Here is a 20,634-nt window from a genome sequence, read left to right on the forward strand (position 1 = left end):
GTGTGTGTGTGTGTGTGTGTGTGTGTGTAGGCACCAGCAGATGGTGCAGTACTCCTCCTCGGGGTTTTATGAATAGCTGCTGCTGCTGCTCGTGTAAGAGGCGGAGTTCTTCTGGTCCGTCGACGTGCAGGCAGGCTGGGAGCATCACAGGACCAACATCATCCACCATCCACCCTCACAAGGACAACATCTCCCGATCTCCCGGAAAAAAAGAAACACACACACACACACACACACACAGGGGGACAATAGGGGGCAATCGAAAACGGCAAGATGCTGGCCTGTACAGAGATGATCACCATGTGTCTTCAATCTGCCAAACACGAGCACTTGAGAAAGCAGCAGGAGCTTGATCACAACCAAAATCAAAGCACCTCTCTTTTCCAGGATGTAAGTACATCTTGATATTATAATGTTTAAAGTGATGTAATGGCTTCATCTGTCATTTCTTATTCATATATATCAATGTTATGCATGTTTGTATCTATATTTAGACATGTTCTGTTCATGTCCTCCTCTCGGGGGTCGTCATTCAAAGCCAGCATATGAGCAGTCCTTCATTCTGCTCTTTATGAATGGCTCATAGTGAGTTAAAGAATGTCAGCCTCCCATTCACATTGATGTACAGCAGCCCTGTTATGTAAAGGTGAGGGCCCCATTAGTGCGTGTATAACAAAAGAGATGCCTCAACACGGTCATGACATACACATGTTTCCCCCCTTTTAACCTGCAAAGCACCACAGTGCAGTAGTTTTAATCTGGTTTCATCCCAGTTTTTAATATGATAATAAGGGTCATGACATTGGTTGTACTCTGCATGAAACGTGCATGTGTGGGTGTCTGTATGAAACATATGATAGCTGTGAATTTTATAATCAGCAGCCTGGCTTTCACACAGCTCTAAACAGAAACACCTTTTAAAAATAGAAAGATCTCACAGTTTTAATTATTTAATCATGCTTGCACAGCTGACAAAGGGTTGGATTTACACGCACGGTAATGTTCCTCAACTCAGCCCGCTTATCTTACCATAACATGAAAAAAATGGCATGTTCTCAGCCACTGAATTCCCTCCATTTTAAAAGGAGGCGACACTCTGTGTCCGTGCAGTATTATATTTTAAGTCACTGCTTTATCTCTTGAGCCTTTGTGGCTGTTTTGTCTCTGGAGACTGACGATGCTCCAGAAAATACAAGACACTGTATTTAGCAGCATCATTTCCCAGCTGTAGACTTCCTGACAGCAGGCTGTAAATAAAAATCTTCAGTTAATGTTCCCTTCACTGGCAGATCATTGGCCAGTGAAGGGAACATTAGACTGCAGCAAGTGCGCATTTGGTGTAAATGCAGTTAGCATCCAGCCCAACGCTGCATAACCACCAAACTGGCATTTCTTCACAAAACCCATAGCTAATGTATGATCATTTGTTCTTTAATAGCTGCAGAAACTAAGAGTGTGAGCTCTCTGGAAGGCAACTTATCCACCTTAACTGTCATGATCACTTTCCAGTATAAAACAGGCTGTCATTGACCCGCACTGATTCTCCTTTATTCCTCTGTCTTCCTAACTATGAAATCCTGTTGGTGCTCACATTCTCATATTTGCAGTATTTTACAGAAAATTGAGCCCAATTTGTGCTTTTCCTCTTCTACTCAGACTTATTACAGCTCACTTAGACTTGTGTTTTTGTGTTTATTTGTCTCGCTCTCTCTAAAGTTGAAGGACTCATTGTTGGGTTTAACAGACTCACAGAAGTCCTCGAGGAGTGTTATGCGGCTCTTTTTGAGATGCTAATTTGCTTCAGAGGCTGATGGGAAGCAGCGTTGTGCGTTTCATACACAGCTGAGATGCTACAGATGCTCTCAGAGTGTCAGTCTCTTCTCCTGCTGTAGTTTTATTATGTTCAACAGGACTCAGTGTGACATAGTAACTGGCCCCAGGGACTGGCTGAGGTAGAAATTATGACCATCATGTAGCTAATACTGCTTTTAGAAGATCTTCATCAGCTCTGCAGGATCACAACATTTCCGTCGACTCCAGCAACCCTTCAGTTAAGAGCACAAAGGAGGAATTAAGGCCAGTAAATCCCCTCCTCAGGTTTCTCAAGAGCCGATGTTTATTTCTCTCAATTTGTTTCTCAGATTTTATGGAGCAGCTCCCTGTTGGCTTCCTGAGATAGGATGCTTACATCAGCACTTCTACGGTTTAGGGAGAATTGACAGTGATAGTGCAGCCTCCAGGTGCCATCACCGGCATCCAAAAGTCATCATGCCACCATCCAAAGTTGTTAAAGGATCATACCAGTTGTTTAGCATGTTTTATCCACTCACTAAAAATCCTTTGTACTTGAGATCAGTTGTTCCCAACCTGGGGGTCGGGAACCGCACAAGGGGCTTCTGGATTAATCGAAGGGGTCAGGAGATAATTGGGCAGGATAGGACAACAGAAAATTTTGGGGCACTTTTTTTTCAAGCTTCCCACTAATTTCTGCTTTATTTATTGTGAATTACTGTATTTTATCTCCTCAAGCCTCTAAAAGTTATAAGTACTCTTTTGTTTAACTGGTAGACAATGCAACGTGTGAGGAGGGGTCTCAGGTGGACTTTACTTTAGGGGTCACAAGCCAAAAAGGTTGGGAACCAATGTTTAAATGTTGTGACAGCTAGCTTTAGCTAAAGCTAATTTACAGACTTTCTCCAACATTAGTTTGTTATACCACATAAATGAGGCCGTAGTTAAATCAAATCATAATGAAGAAAAAAGTAAAACTAATCCTGCTGAAAGTTTTAATTCATAGCTGTTACACCTTCAAACTTCAAAACCTTTTTTCTCATCTTCACTGTTTCTGTAGTTCCTGCTGTCTGCCTTTGTGAGACAGAACTAAGCTTTTTGTAAACCATGTTTTTGTGTTTTGGAGTCCACTGATACATCATCCAGTTGATATTGGTATTGGCAAATGTGTCCACCAATAAATAACGAAAAATTGCGGTACATAAATGTTAAAGGTAAGTTTTGAAAAGGAGCTTATGGTTAGACTTTAGTATGATGACATAAATAACAGCTTGAAAACTTTAATGTAGCTTACTTTTAACAGACAGAGAGAAAAGAGTACATAAAGATGATTTAGTCGTAGACATAGACATTTAAAAATCTGTTATAATTTGTAGTTTGGGTTTTTGGCAAGTTTATTTTTTTTATCTATAAAACTCTGTATATATTTGAGTCCCTTAAAGAATTATTATTTTCTTACATCTTCAGCTGTTTAATCATCATAGTGAACATCAAGTCTGAATTCATTGTTGTCAGTGTTTTGTTTTGAGCCAACACAAATCTGCCCTTTAACTGTTTTACCAGGCAACAGTAGTGTAACTTTGAAATAAATTAATGCACACTTGATTGTGACTGTGATTGATTGATTGATTGATTGATTACACAACATAACTCAAGTTTCAAGAGTCTGCTAATTGATTTTTATTTCATAAATAATTGAAACCAACAGCTGCCTGAAATTGAAGGAAAAATATATAAAAACTCAACAGCATGTGAGTTGGACCATAATTGGTCAATGAAAACATCAAATAGCCTATACATGATTTTCAAATACACGCGTATGATCCTTTAAATGTACTGAAAGACTGGGTGTTTTCCTGAGGAATTCAGTGCAATCTTTCTTATTCTGTACATTTGTTCGGTACATTTCTTTCTTGTATGGATTTCTGTGAGGCTCGGTAGATGTGTCTTGAGGGATGTTGTTTAAAAATGGGTTGCTAGCAGAGCGTGTCCAGGCCTTCACACTCCAATGTGCTCGAAAGGTGGCAGCTGGAAGTGAGTGCACCGCTCCACTCTGATGATACAGTTAATCAGCCAGGCGCCGGACTCTATTGGTCCACACAGGCTGATTTTAGAGAAAAACATGAAAGAGGTGCCACTCTGATCATGCACACAACACTTCACACTCCACTAACAGATCTGACTTCTCACAGCGTTGGTGATGAAGTTGATGATAATAATGAGGATTTTATTACCGTGTTCATAGCATAAATTAAAAGACATGAAGCACCGTTGGTTCCTGCTTGTGCAGGTTTTGCACAAAACAGGGAAAATATCTTAAAGCAGCAAGATTATCTCAATGCCTGCAGAGAAAAAAACATAAAAGCTATCATTCCAAAGCTCCTCTCGGGTGCATGTACGTAAATATCAGCGTTTCATTTCCTGAGGTGCCTCATGTCTCTTTTGTTATTGAAATGCAGAAATGACAGCTCTTTTTAATGTTCTTCTGTGCAGACAGAAAGAGGAATGTGCCGTTTGTGGAGACTCACCAGTTGGCTTGCATCATTGCTTCTCCCTTGAGCCAAAGTCTTTGCATTTCATCATCAGTTCATGATTGATCATTGATGTTTTTTTTTTTTTTATCACTGCTCCTTTGTCGTTTGTGCCTGTACCCCAGACCTAAAAACCTAAACATGATCTTCTCCTCTTATTGCAGATATTCCGCCGGGCAGACAAAAATGGTGAGTAAGCAAAATATGAAGATAATTGGATTATATCGCTAATTAAAACTCAATTAAAGAAGAAGAAGAGGGTAAACTGAGTACAGACGTGAGACATGAGAACAGGTTTGTAAACCCGACAGAAAAAGCTGTCTGAGCAAAAGATGTTTTGCAGAATGAAACTTCTACAGTTGCTGCTTGAAGCTGCTCTGGCTGATCTGCTGCAGCTCTGTAGTCTTTTCATGTATTTACAGAAAGGATGAAGGATCAAGTCCATTGAAATATTTAAACACAAGCTTGATATATAATATACATAATGAAAATCAATAAAGTTTGCAAAACTTAAAACTTGTATTTATTTAAAATGCGGCAATGATGGTACCTTATTTGCTTTTTGTCCAAGATTTTCAAGGCCTGACTTTAAAGACACTCTATGGATTTGATTACTGACTGGTTGGCCTGGGACCAGGTAGTAAAACCATATACCAGATGTGAGAAACAGCAAGGCACAGTCAAATGTCAAGCAATTTCGTTTCCTCTTCAAACAGCTAAGGTTAGCCTTAATCATTTACAAATCATTTTAGTATGATTTTTAAAATTAAACTGAGAATCTAAAATGATCCCTAAATACTTCATCTCTATTACGTGTTCATTGAGCTCTACGTTAATTCTAACAATCAAGGATTCTGTTACATGTTTTAAAGGAAAAACAGGCAGACGTTGCTTTCATAGTGTTAAGTGTCAAACAGGAAGCATCAAACCAAGCTGATAGCTGTTGTATAGCTTATCTGCAACAGCCTCACAGGTTTTGCCAGACACCTGGACGACGGTATCGTCAGCGTACATCTGAAGACCTGTACCGGGGCATATTTCTGGCAAGTCATTAATATACAAACTGAAAAGGATGGGACCCAAGACAGTTCCTTGAGGGATTCCTGTTTCAGTTTTGTATTGCCACCCTTGAAAGATCCAGATAAATAATCTTTTTGTGATGTGATTGGATTTGATAGAATTAACTCCTTCAGTGCAGCCATTCGTCTCAGTGATATACTGAAACATGTACAAATGTATAGTATAAGTAATCTTGCTATGCAGTAAATGTGGCCAAAGCTGTCGCTTGCCTTTTGCTTTTGTTCTCTATAGGAAAGAACATTTTTTACTCTAAATGGTACAGACTCACTGGAGACTTGCACCTAATCTGAATATAATTTATTCCCCCCTGCAAATGTGTTAGTGTTACATTTGATTAATGTGTTACAGTGTTACATTAAAATACCCTCTTTATTTCATAGGGAATCCTCCCCCCAAACCTCTCTTGGGAAAACACAGAGCATTCAGCTCTGCGAGGGAAACAGTGGTGACAAACAGGAAAATGTTTTTGCTCTTAATTTTTTATTCATGCAATGCATCTCCATGTTATGGCATGCAAAATACAAAAGGAGTAAGTGATTAATGCATGTAGAGTATCTACGAACTGCGATCAGTTTCCTCAGGAGGACAGTGAATGTGTTACATAAGAGCAGAATTAATGATGCAACATGTGCCATCATGAGAAGGGGTTGTTTTAGGTGCCTCAAAGCTCATGTGGAGATGTAACGATTTGCTTTTTCTTGGGGGTTGTTGTGAAGAAACTCTGAAGGATAGAAGGAAAGGGTGGGAACATTTTTCTTTCTTCAAGTTGCGTCTTCTCTCAAGTGATTACTTTGAATTAGTAGCAAAAGCATAATGGCTGAAAGCACAGCAGAGGTGTGTGTTTCATTCTCAAGTGAAGCATTTTTCCAGAAATAGATGTTGGATGCATTTCAGTAAGCGAAGTGTATATATTACATGCGTTTTTGTGAAGTCTCAAGTCTGCTCCCCGTGTTCATTCTTTCCACCCCCTACCCTCCAGCACACACACAAAGCTTTTATTTTTCACTCTTTGTAGAAAGAGGAGAGATTAAACAAGAGATAAGAACTCTGTGGCATATTTGTGGTAGTTATCTTCAATTTGCAGCTGAGCACGGCTTGTCTTCACGAACTCACTGAGTCGTGCACCCGAGAGGAAAGTGCCTCCTTCCAATCAGTACTGAGTGGGCTGCCATGATACGCCTCGAGCACTGCGGATTTACCACATAATGAGGGCTGGCTACCAACCCACTACACTACATCCCTTTACAATGTGGTAATGAGGAATTACATTCTTAAAAGCAAAAAAAACAAACAAACAAAACAATTATATGAGTACAAGAATATGAAGTAGATACTAGAAGCTTCTACTAAGCAGCCTTTTGCTGAGATTAGTCTGTAATAAATGTATATTACATCACCCTGTGCTGGTAGATGTACACTGCGGCTCACAGTGTAACAAGATGAAACAGAAAGTGCGATCAATGATATTAGAATCTCATTTTTCAGTGCAATCAATAACAGGCATGAAAAACACACATAAGTCAACAATTATATTTTCTCTTTTGAAATAAATAAACCCTTGTAAAGAAACGATGTATTATGTGACGTGTAACATGGGCTAGTACTGCTTTTCTTTATTTTGATGATTTATTCATATTATTGTATTATTGTATATTTAAAAACAAACAGTAAATCATAAGGTGCCTTTTCTCTGTGGACGCTCAAATAGTGAGCATCACTGTGCAGTTTTTTGATTAATTCTCACAGGTTGTAGTGATGTACGAAAGTGCTGCATCCATAGAGGGAAGAGACTACGGCTGAAACTGTCATTATCAATTAATCTGTTGATTATATCTTTGATTGTTTGTGCCATAAAATTGCAGAAAATAGTAAAACATGACCAGATTGAAAGGTGGTGGCTGACCAACAGTCCAACACCAAAAGTTTACAATAATTTATGAGAGAGAAAAGAATGAAATCATTGCAAACTTTTGGCATTTTCCCTTAAAAAATGACAGTGACAATTAATTGACTATCAAAATAGTTGCAGATTAATTTTTCTGTCAATTTACTGATTTATCGACTAATTGTTGCAGCTCTAGAAGAGGCAAACATAGATACAAACACTGAGCTGCTGTTCATACATTAAATATTTTAGAAACAAATTAATTCCATTAATTAGTCTGAAGATTTTTGACACCTGGACATTGAGGCAACGTAAACAAAACATGCTTCATTTCTAAGCTGTCTATATGGTACAATGCTAATAAAAAGAACAGAAAATTTAAACTGAATTCTGTAAGACTTGATTCACATGTGTCTCCGTAGGGAGAGTTGTTTATTTATTATTAATTAACCTACATATGTTGACCTCTTCTATTCTTACCTCTCATATTCTCCTGAATTGCACTTTATGGATTGTTTCTGCTTCATCAATTTTAGGACTTTTAGCTTTAGGATTCCCTCAAGGAAATGTGTTCCTGGAAAAATATGAGCTTCTGTACAGGGAGAGCTTTTCATTTAGGTCACAGTTAGAGCTGTGGTTTTATTCAGTGTGAAGTAAGACAAAATAAAGCCTGTAAGCTGTCATGCTTCTGTCGCGAGGTGCTGATTTATCATCCATCTGAACAACACTTGAAATTTCCCAGCAGAGGTATCGTATTACAGTTGTTAGTCATGAAGCCTCGAGATCAATTGCTGGAAAATTTTCTTTAGTTAGATATCACTGTCTGAGAGCTGAATGTTGATAACAGTGACCAGCTCTTCTATTCTTGCAATATAATAACTACACAAGAGTTTGCCTAATGGCATTGATTAGGAGACATACAGTATTGATGAGTCACATTGTTAGAGGACACATAATACTTCTTCACAATGTGGAAAAGACCTGCAAGACATATAATAACAACACGCAGTTTTTAATCACTCTGAGCACAAATTCAACATTCAGCTGCACCTGCAGTGTGTGCCAGTGAGACACAGACGGTGCAGCTGGGGAGGATGACAGTAGAGTTGTGAATTAGTGCATTGAACTACTGTACAATTAGAGCATGTTGATCATACTGGCATGCTGTGTTTTTATATGTACATAAGATAAAAATGTCCACAAGATCTCTACATGTGCAGTGACATAGTTATTATGTCTGCAACCAATGATTATTTTCACTACTGATTTTTTGAAATAGAGAATAGCAGTGAATTCCCACATGTGAAAACCTGCAAACAACAAATATTTGGCATTTTTGCCTGGTAGATTATTTAAATTATGCATCAGTTATCAAAATTATTGTCCATGGACTAATCCAACACGTCCTCTAACATGATCGACAAAACTGGTTGTTTGTCATTGTCTTCCAAAACAAATCATATGAGCAACAAAAATCTCTCTAAACTCAGTTTTTTATGTTTCTCAGAACATAACCAGAAGTTGTTTTGAAGTGTTTGATCAAAAGACTAATGTCACAGTTTTTCAGATGAGGACAGTCTCACTAATGAATTATTTGACTAATCGTTTCCATACTAATTGTTATGTAGGGCGTTTTAATTAGGTGATGAAAAAATTGGAACAAATCATTAATCTTCCACATTCAGGACATATTAACTGTCCTTTACTTACACTGGCTCTAGCCAGACGCTCCACTACTCTACCCCTGCAGCTCTGCTCTTTGAGAAAAACACTGAACACTTGCATAATGTGCCATCTGATGTGCACTGTAACTCGTATTCGGGTGTCTAATTGGGTGTGAATTTAACCAAAGCAGATCTGATGGAGAAGGCTGGAGAATGAGTCAGAGGTGCAGCAGACTGTGTTTACTCCTACATCGTGTGGAAAAGAGCGCAGAGATTTTTACTGGAAAGTTTGAGACAAGAATTATGATTCTGCCGCCTCCAATAGCTTTATCTTCCATCTGAGGTTAGCCATGTTCAGTAAACACAGTCTTTTCCATCTTAAGGTTATGATCTCTTGCCTAAATCAGAAGCAAATCTCTGCTTGATATTTGTCATATAAGTCAAGTCAATTTTATTAATTTAGCCCAATATCACAAATGTGCCTTTAAAATCTGTACAGCATACAACTCCCTCTATCCTTAAACCCTCGATTCAGATATGGAAAACCTCTTCCAGGACAGACTGACATGTAATAGATGTCATGTGCACAGAATAGACCAAAATAGCAAAATTACATTATGGAAAAAGCAGGATGACAATTGAATAATATGAATCCGGGAGGATGTTTAGCACCTCCTCTCACCATGGAGACTTGGAAAGAGAACAGACTTCACATACATACAAGAGGCAAGACTCAAATACACCATCCATGCAGAGGGAGAAGAAAGGGAAACGATGCATAGTGAAAAGAGAAAAAGAGGAGGAGAGAGAGAGACAAGAGAGAGAGATAGGCACACATCTTGGGCGTTATGTGGGCCAATAACAAACAGAGATGTAGTTTTCAGAAGGTTTACAGTATTTGTGTCATCAGGACAGACATGAACTTTAACTAGTAAAGCTTAATAGATTCAATGAGACTGAGATCAGCCCAGTAACAGGTGCAAGGATCCGAAGTAACCAAAGAATAAGAAAGGATGAGTTTTCATTTGAGATTTTCAGCCTTTACTGCAAATGCATCATGTCCAGAGTGATCCACACAGTGTGAGTCGGCAACAGGTCAAAATTATTCCAACAAACTTAACAGATGATATGATTCACTGTTGGCTCAGGCCTTTCAGTCTGAGCTCTGATGCCTGGCAGAGATCTCAGAGCCGGGTCTCAAAAGGTTTCAATGCTTGCAGAGCAAAGCTGGCGGCGAGATCTCATTATCGTTTACCGTTAGTCCGGAAGCGAGCTCTGCTCTGACTACTCGAACCAGCCCTCAGTCTCTGCTCCCAATTTCCTCTAGATCCTGCGGGCACTGCAGTACACACCCATGGATGCTGCTTACCATCAGCAGACATATTCACTTGACTTTGTGTTTAACTGCACTCTAGTGAAGGCTTAAGAACGGCTGATGTACAAACTGTGTTTATGTCATAAACACAAAATTGTAATAGGAGAAATGAACTGAGGTGGAAATAGTAACAGTGGTTAAATCATTCTGCAGGATCAGTTGTGAGGAAATGGAAGCAGCAATATGGTCCCATTATAAGGAAAAATGGTGCACTCTTGGGGAATTATTAATCTTAAGAATAGAAATAGGATTCTTAGCTGCATCACATTACCACCAACAACTGCTGCAGTATAATGGAGATGTATTATGGGAAAGACTTCGAAGTGACATTTGTGGCCTAAAGTTTTGTCCTCGACAGAAGTTTTAAAGCTAAAAAAAAAGACGGCTTTGCGAAGCTGCCGATTGATGTGAAACATTTTAATTTGCAGTAGCTATTTTGATCTTATCACTGAAATTAATTTAGTGTTGTGAAACCAAAGTAGCCTTTTCCATTACATGGGATAATTGACAAACTCTTCATTAAGGTGATAAAACCTTTCAGGCGTCAGAGAGGTGTCATTTTCATGGGTTTTGCTTCTTTCAGATGACGGGAAGCTGTCCTTGGAGGAGTTCCAGTCATATTTCACTGATGGTATCCTCACTGACGAGCAGATGCAGGAGCTGTATTACTCCATCGACAGGAAGCAGACAGAGTAAGCTCATCTTCCTGTTGGATGTCCTCCAACTCTGCTGCCATCTGTAGCCCCTCCTGCTCTCCTGCTGTCTGACAGTGAGATGTCTACATCTCACGTCATTGAAGATTATGTCGATATTACATAGAGAGCCTTCATTCCTGCGTGAAAGCCCCAGAATTTGCAGCACTCTGCTTGCACACTTATGAGCACAAATAAGATTGTGAAATATGTGAACATATGCCTGTGTCACTGGATTACAATCAAACTTAAAAAAAAAAAACATTAATTGGAATAAAAACCATTTGGTGATATTGCAAAAAATATCCAAGAGAGCTGTTTGTGTGGGCACAATATATCACTGTGTGCTTTTGGCATCACTGAGGTACCAACCAATCACAGTGAAGAATGACCTCTCAGATGTAACAGCTTTAGCTACACCTTTAAATGTACAGCTCAACTTATTTTTTGTACTGTCAACTTAATGTTTTCTTCAACTTTTTATAAATACATAATTATAAATGCATGTAAAAAAGGGGAACCACATTTCTATATTAAAAGTAGATGCTGTATAACATAATAAAATCAAATCCAATCCCAATCAACCCTTTACAGACATGTTTTAATACATTTAGAAATACATTTGTTGTGAGGCCCCTTTGAATACAAAACCACATCACATATGGAAAAGACACTTGAAGTTCTTTTTTTAGAGTTCCCAATAATATCTTTAATTAACACATTTTTGTCTTCTCCCCTTTACCATCCTCTTCCTTCCTCTTCCTCCTTCACAGCAACCTGGACATAGACAAACTCTCAGGTAATTATTTATATCTTTATGTATCACAAAAGTTCAGTGTTTCATGGTTTTAACTGTTGCTGTTGGCCAAGGCTGACTGACAGTGACCATATTTCAAACCCCAGGATGCCCCTGTCTCAGTAACTCAGCAATTAAGATGTAATCATGCCATCATGGCCAAAACTACTGTAATTCTAATTATTTCCTAATTATATTATTTTCTAATTATTATTATCTTCATATCCTCCAGAGTACTTTAGTCCACACCTGGGAGAGTACGTTAACGTCCTGTCTGCTCTGGAAAAGCTGAATGTGGCCATTTTGAAGGCCATGGATAAAACTAAAGAGGTGAGTGGTGACTGCTTTCACTTCTGCACTGTTTTGAATTTTACATGTCAAGACATAATTTAAATACAGCTCAACATCATCAGGCTATTATCCATTTCAACTGCATTCAGAACATTTGTAAGTACGCTTTATCCCTCCAAGTATTCAGACGAGCTCCTTTGTTTGTGCTTCAGCTGTCAGTTTGAAATCCTCTCAGACGTCTTTGAGTTTGCTCTGCTGTGATGGCGACACGGGAGAAAAGAAAACCACCCAGCATGACTGACTCTGTCTGCTATCGGCTGACAATACATTTCCAAACATGAACTCATAGAACCTTACAAGCCAAGCCATGCTCCTTAAAACGGCTTTCTCTAACAAGACAGTTGATGCCAGGTTGTTTGTGTGAGAGACATGACAGCTGTTGGTCTTTGTAAATCAGCTGGTGCTGCCAGTAAAGTAAAATAATATATGACCAAGATATTTCGGGCTGTTTATCATGCGTATGTTGTTTGGATCCCAACGTCTTATTTTTTTGCTCAAGCAAACAAATCTGCTGGCTGGGTGTGAAGCTCACGTGACACTATCTCCTTGGTGTCATCTCAAATACAGAGCTAAGAGGGATTTAATGCATTCAAAATAGCTTTTGGGAACTGAGCTGAAAAAATATTTAGGTTTATACAGCATGGTGCTGGAATATGGATTAATATGGATGTCATAAGAACTGCAACATTCGTTCTTGACTAATCTATCGATTGTTTTACTGCTTAACTGTCTGTAAATAGTGAAAAATGCTCCTCACGATTTTCCAAGCCCATATCATATTGATTGATTTGTTTGACCAACAGTGGTGCCTCGAGCTACATGCTAACCTCAGCATGCTAACATACAAACATTCGCTAAAAAGCACTAAACACAAAATACAGCTGAGGCAAATGGGAATGACATTACTATTGCAGGTAATTGGTCACAAACCAAAGTATCAAACAAATTGAAATTTTGACCTGATGATGTCACCAGATGAAGAGTCATCGGATCACCAAACTCATTACAGTTTGTCCTCTGGGGACAAATGTCCAAATTTCATGGGAATCCATCTTATAGTTGTGGAGACATTTTACTCAAACTAAATGTCAACTTCATGGTTACTAGAGGAAAAATCAGGGGATCTTTAATGTCAGTAGGATTCATCTCTGGGGACATGAATGTCTGTAGAAAATGTCATGATAATCCATCCAGTAGCTGATGAGACATTTCAGTCAGAACCAAAGTGGTGACTGAGCGACGGACATTCCCATCCCTAGAGCCACGCTGTTAGCATGACCCAAAGATAATCAACTGAGATATGAAACAGAGAAAAATGGCAAATACTCACATTTGAGAAGCTGGAGTCAGATTAATTGCTTTATAGAACTGTTGCCAATTAATTAATCCATTATGTTTTTAGCGTTCAATTTCACACTAACCTTCGTGTCATCACACAACAGAAAGACAGGATTTCAGCATGAATGCAGCCCACTGTATCAACATCTTTTAAACATCAAAATATTTGTTGTTTTTTCAGTTATAACATGTTCTGAAACATACAGAAACAGATTCAAGCACAAATCACCTTCACATAGAATTAAATTTCCTCTGGCAACATAATGCATATTATTGCTGTTAACTTTCATGTGAAGCACTGATTGGACATCATTGGCCACTTGACATTACTTTGAGTTTTCTTTGTTGTTGTTTTTGTAAAGAAAAAATAAAAAGCTCAGAGGTGAAAAAAAAGTCACAGGATATAGTCTATCTCAACATTTTGACTCAGTATCATAACGTATTTTCACCAAGTTTGCATATCTTTAGTTCATTACTCATAAAGTTAAAATAGAGATCAATGCTGTTCAGTTCAAAGGAGAAATAAAAATTTTACACCAACATTTCTTTTACATGTATTTCCAGATAATGAGACAGTATCTCATCAAATCATCAGCCTTGGATTATGAAACATGCTAATTAGAGCGTTAGAAATCCTGTTATGGAGCCTCATTGAGCAGAAGCGTATGCTGTATATTCCAGGAGATGTAGAGGGGATTAAAGAATCTGCCCCTGCCCCATGCAAGGCTTTAATCATGTTGTTTTAGGCGCTCGAAGCCGAGATCAACATCAAAGAACTTCTGTTAAGACCTCATCGATATCACTGCTCACTCCTCATCGATCTCACCTAAACCTTAGCCAACTAGCGAATATTTATTTACAATTGGTACGGGAGGAGAAACAGGTGCGGACTGAGAATAGGTAGACGCATGTGGGCGCAGACTTATAATGAGATTGTTTTCTCTGTGGTATGCAGAGACATATTTTTCACTGCAGTGCAGGAAGTGGGTGTTACTGATGATAGTAAGAGAGAGAACGCAGGGTGATAGTGGAGCGTAGATGACAATGAGCAAAGCGGACAAACACCCCCCCCCCAGCTGCCTAACTGATCTGACGTCAGATGTCCTCCACATACACATCAACTGCACCATTAATACACAGCTATTTTTCAGGTCCTCTTATCTCTTCCTCTTTCAGTTTCTTTCCCTCTTTTTTTAATCCGAGTCTATTATTCACTCAGGCGCTCACTTTGCTGTTTTATCTCCTTTCTCTGTACATCCATCTTCCATGACACTGTCTGTCTGTCTGGCTCTTTTTCTCTTTCTCTTGTTGTGTTCTTACAGCTCATACATTTTTCATGTTGCTATTAGTCTGTCAAAAAGCTTTCTTTACTCTGAACAGCAGATGCATTTTTTTTGCCATCCTGAAGTCAGTTATTAAAGTCTTATTGCTCAACCAAAGATAAAACTGGCCACCAGTAGTCACATTTGTCTAGAGGCAAAAATAGGAGAACAACTTTTACATGAACTCCAGTTTATAATACTTTCATAATGTGAGATAACACAAACCGACAAATGATGAAATGAACAAACTGAGAGAGAATGTATCTCTGTGTTGTTGTGGTGCCCCGAGAAAAACAGAAAACATCCGCTGTAGTTTTGCAGCTCTTCTGTCTTGAAAAGAAAGAGAAGAAAATGTGAGAAAAGGACTAAGGTTCATTACTCATGTGGTGCAGCATCTCTGCTCCCGAGAAAACAGAGCGCACAGAGACAAGGATTCCAATAAGCTCGGTGGGCATTTTTCAAATGTCTCCCTGTCATTTTTTTCCTGGACTCTATTTCGTTGCACCACAGGGTGCTGGTGAGGGTGACGGGGTTCATTATCCACAAAAACTGAGCTGGCAATGTTGCATTTATCTGCAGAAACACAGCTATAAAAACAGCAGCCGCTGCACTGAAGCATATATAGTTTTAGAAAGGTCTCAGCAAACTAGCACCAGACATCCAATCATTATCATAATATCCATTTCCAGTGCATGGAAGAATAGACTATTATCACCTTGTGTGCATTAATTAATTAAGGGTAATCTACAAAGTCACATGTTTGCACCATGAACGTGTGGACAGTTTTAACTTTTTACTTGGTTCATCTCACCAAATAACTGCAATAATATGCCTGAGAATGCAGATTTTATTTCTTTTAATTGTGTGAGAACATAATCTAAACAACCAAAGGATACAACTGAAAAATGCAAGTTTTAATGGATATAAGTAGATGGAAGATTGTCTGAAAACCAGCAATTTGCATGCTCAAAAAACATGAACCAAGGAGGTTAATTCTGGTCTGGATTTCATCTTCATTCATGTGTTCACAGCTCATATAATCAGCCAGGCTGAAGATTAACAGGCAGACAAGTCCATCATATCAACTACAAAAACACAAGAAACATTTCTTGGGGTAAAGATAAGAATTTGATTTGTTTCCCCCACATCATGGCTGATTCTTTCCCTTTATTCTTCTCCTCACCCTTCCATCCAGGAGTATCAGGGCTCCTCAGTGCTCGGTCAGTTTGTGACACGCTTCCTGCTGAGGGAGACCTCCACTCAGCTGCAGTCCCTTCAGTCGTCACTGGACTGCGCTATGGAGGCTGTTCATGACCAGGGCTGCACAGGGAGGAGGATAGTGAAGAAGCCCGAGGACCTGCCTATCCAGAGGGTGGCCAAACGCCCCGGCAGACGCATCCAGAAGAACATGTGTCTCTCCCCTACAGACCCCTACTCTGGCATGCTTACCACAGGTATGTCTGAGGACACTCGGATTAAGATACTGGAGGTAAATCTAGGTTAGGCAAAAGTTTGACAAAGTGGAAATTTAAATGGATGTTTTGCAGTGATTGGGCTCAGGAGGACGCTCACTGCAATGTAGCTAAAAAGTCAGCACCTTGCAATACTGTCATTTGCCAGACAACCTGTGTTGTGCCGTGCTGATGTTGTGTTTCTGGGGTCAGGGGTCAGTGTGGAGCCAGACAACCACTGGGGCTCCCAGATCAACCAACTGGAGCAGCTCATAGACAAGCTGGAGTGTGAGGTTTGTATGAAATCTTGTTGTTTTTATCAGTGCGAGGCTGTGGCTCTGCACACTGTAATTAAGCATGATATTAGTGGTAATAAATAATAATTTCAACCAATTACAGAGAGCCACAGCGCCACATCAGACCTATACTGGCAGGGTTGTAAGCAAACACGTTTAAGTTTCATTTTTATGTTAGAAAGACTATAATTTGCAGCCAATAGGTGTCCCTCGAGAGGGCGATATGTATTGCTTTTTGCCTGACAAAAAGGTTTCACTACAGAGGCTCAGCTGCTACAGACAGAAATGTCACACAGACCGTATGAGTCCTACTGTGTGTGTGCAGATATGCAGAGTTTACCCTGTGGTATGGATTCAACATATTGACAGAGAGGACAATTTATAGAAAATACATGAGGATGGTTAGGCCAACAGTAAAAGCTGCATTGAGCTACACACACTGGATGTCATGCATAAGGTATCAGCCTGTGAATGCATGATGTGCTTCACTCACTGGACAGTTTCAGTGAGCTGATTTGACACCGCGGTTATATAAAAAACTTGATACTTCACACAGATATACAGATTCAACCCTGATGCTGGTGCTTTGGGATAACAGATGTTTTGAATTTCTTGAAGAGTCAGTTGTATTTTGTTTGTAGCTCTGAAGAAGTGCACAAATAGCCTCCGGATGCTGTGTGATTTATTACTTTTTAAAAATTTTTGCAATTATGATAATTAAAAATATTCATCTGAAATCATAGAGTAGGCATTTTCCAAGGTTATAGATATCAGCACTGCAAGGATAATGAACTAGCCTGCTAACACTGATAATTACATGTTCTTATCTTTGCCATGCAGACAAGAATTTAGTGTAGTCCTCAGGGTTGCACTGAGGCTGCTGGAGGGTTAATATGAATATGGCGGTATCCTCCTCGTGAAAGCCAATGCTTTGTGACAGGCTGTGACCAGAGGCCATATTTGTGCAGGATTTGGTTCAGTCCTGCTGCTAATTCTTGTTCTGCTCATGCCTGACTGAAATATTTATGCCTCCCTTTCAGAGTCCACATCTTGAACCTCTCAAAGAAGACACATTGGCGGGGACATATAAATCAGTGAGTCCAACTAATGCTAAATATAAGTACACTATTCTGTAAGATTGTATTAGATTATATATGAAATATCTTTGCACAGAATCAAAAACTATACATTTAATGATGTTAGATTGCTTTGATTTGTATATGATATTTTTGAAGCTAGAAATCACTCAAACAAATGCACCTGAAATTAAAAAATGAGCCGGGACAGTCCACGTTATTTGAAAACATGATTATGACTCAAGTTTGTTTTCTCTCCTCGCTGTCTAGAACATCCTCCTGGTCCAAAGACAGATGTCTGTGAAGGAAAGGGACGTGGAGCCATTTCAACAAGCTCTAAAGATCTACACAGATGCCACCAGCAGCCAGCTAAACAACCTGCAGTACGGCCCTTTTATCAGTGCCTTTGTTTGCCTCAGGATCTCTCTGTGATTTCATGCAGACACTTTCACAAACATAAGCTAACCCCCATTGCCCTTTTTTTTCTTTCTCTCTGTCTCTTCCCCTTTCCTTGTTTTTCTTTTTTCAGCGTTTCAGTCCAGAACCTGCCAGACAGATCGTGTTTCATCATGTACGAATTTTGGCAGGATCGTCTCTCCTGGATGAGGTAGGATCAGAGGGGCTTCACGGCATATTAGAAGAGAAAACATGCTCTTAAAATTCCATTTCTGAGCCCAAATTTGCTCTCTTTGAAGCGTCACTGCCTTGTTGAGAGGCAAATAGTAGTTTCATCTTTATCGTTCCTCTTTCCTCACAGCTACCTGCAGTCGTCCATCAGTAAGACCTTCCAGCGCTGCATTATCGACTCACTGGAGGAGCCGGAGATAGTCTCCACCATGCTCCTCCCAGGTAGATAGAAACCAAACATTCAAACAATAGTCTAAGCTTACTGAAAGCTTTCATGCACAAAATCTCACATGAATACAGTTTGATTTAGTTAATAGTTTTATGAATAAATGATAACAAACAGTGAGAATGAAATAAGAAATGAGATGCTTCTGTTAACTGTCAAACAGTCTTAGATTAAATGAACATAAGACTTTAGTTAAAATCCTTCTGGGAGAATAATTTGTGGGAAACATTAGAATTCAGGTGCTTTACAAAGAAAATATCCTCTAAATATTGATTGAAACAGGAGGTTTTTACTAGACCATGAAATACATCCTTTCAGGGCTATTATTTTTTACAAGGAAAAGTAAAAATGCTTGTTTTTACCTTGCTTATGTGGCTCAAGCAAAGAGCTTAAAACATTAATGCTTCATTATTTTTGCATTTTACAGCTTCTTGGTGGATTATGAACAACAACTGACAGATCAAAGCTGCTACTGTTCAGCACAATAAAAGCAGGAGGAAGAGGAGCTTCTATGATCTTTTTTTCTTTTTGTTTTTTTTTGTTCTTTGATATCTTTTTCTTCATGGCATGACCAGGATTGTTTTTGCAGAGCTATGTTCCAAGGTCATAAAAAAAGAAGACTATCAACAGTGAAACAAACCTAAACCTTGGATAGAAAGAATTGAGGTAATGCAATATTTTATTGTGTGATCACGATCTGTGCGTTCATTTCACAGTATTGGCACATTTCTTGCTTCTGATTTAATAGCAACAACAAAAAAAGAAAGATTTGCATGATTTCTTATTTCTGAGTTTATCAAAACTGCATCTTAGAGTAGATATAATGTCAACGCCTCAAAAATAGAAACACATGAATGACAACTGATCTGTCCATCCATTACTCATTCTTCAGTACAGACAGAAACAGAAATAGTGGTAGGGTTAACCTGCATTTCCCCTCGTTCTCTCTGTGGTATTGTGCTTTGTTGTCTCCTTCAAAGCTTTGCTAACAAGTGTCTCTTTGCTGATGGGTAAGGTAGAACATAGTGAACTAATAATCATGGTCCGGATCTAAACTTTTATCATCCGTGTGTCACTCCTGCACTTTAGAAAAAAATGAACCGTGGACCTAATTGTGAAGAACGGAACATTTATTGTAGATTGTCTATTGAAAATGTAGATTTAACAGCTGTTATAAAAAGCCAAGAGCTGCACTGAAGTGTAGTGAGACATTAGCGGATCATAACAATTAACCAAATAATTGTGCAGTTTGCCTGTACTGTTATTCTATAAGTAAAACGAAACTCAAAAGCCATTTATTTTACTTTTGTGGTGTGTAATCAGAAGAGTTTAATGGTACAGTACACACAAATAGAAGTTTATATTTTGAGTACAGAAATGAAGCAAAAACTGTTCTGTGTAATGACATTAGAAAGAAAGTTTGTTATGATGGTGTACAGTAGTTAATGGAAGCTGTAAGGTGTAAGTAGACGTTGTAGAACATTGGTAAATGTACAGTATGATAATATATTGAGCTTTGCTCTGATAATGAGAGGAATGAATGTGTTCACTCTTTTTTGAAGTGTTAATTATTTCTTTTATGAAAAATATAAAGTTGTTATGTGGATGCTATGTTTGTTTTCTGGCATGAAATAAAGTTCATGACATGTTGATGACATGAAATAATACATTCATTGTCCCACTCTTAAGATGTTTCTAAATTGTGATATAATAGGAAAATCATAGATGTTTATTAGAATAAGTTAATGGTAGGATTAGAGGTGGTATTTAGCAGCCGCCACACTGTGTTTCTGTTTGTTATGGTACTTTTTCATGTTGGCCTCTCCCTCTTTAGTGGAAAATATGCTGCATATATAAAAATATCAGCTGCGGCAGAGTAAACAGTGGATTCTTATTTGGTCTGAAGCTTATTAAAACTTTTTTTGCCTTTAAATTGTCTTAGAAATAAATTTACATATGACAGCTGTCAAAAAAGCTGAAAAAAGAGGAAATTATTTTCCCGCTCCGTGGCTGAATAAGATTGACAGACTGAAATCCTCAGTTAATATAAGCTCATGATATCAGCAGCTGGAACCTTTGAGAAATTACTAAGAAACAGTGAAACAGTTTCAAACCCACTTTGTGTTGAATCTA

General features: G+C 38.7%; 1 protein-coding gene across 1 annotated transcript; it reads left to right on the forward strand.

Annotated features, from left to right (window-relative positions):
- Positions 1–42: 42 nt before the first annotated feature.
- On the forward strand, positions 43–20,153 carry LOC121895863 (N-terminal EF-hand calcium-binding protein 1-like). The gene is made up of 12 exons (XM_042409372.1): positions 43–390; positions 4,487–4,511; positions 10,910–11,018; positions 11,792–11,817; positions 12,047–12,144; positions 16,021–16,279; positions 16,490–16,569; positions 17,613–17,666; positions 17,919–18,031; positions 18,178–18,255; positions 18,406–18,497; positions 18,929–20,153. Exons 1-12 carry the CDS (start codon positions 274–276, stop codon positions 18,955–18,957), a joined length of 1,080 nt encoding a protein of 359 aa, XP_042265306.1. The 5' UTR covers positions 43–273; the 3' UTR covers positions 18,958–20,153.
- Positions 20,154–20,634: the final 481 nt, after the last annotated feature.

This window comes from Thunnus maccoyii, chromosome 4 (genome assembly GCF_910596095.1).
Source record: "Thunnus maccoyii chromosome 4, fThuMac1.1, whole genome shotgun sequence".
In the NCBI taxonomy this organism is placed as follows: Eukaryota; Metazoa; Chordata; class Actinopteri; order Scombriformes; family Scombridae; genus Thunnus; species Thunnus maccoyii.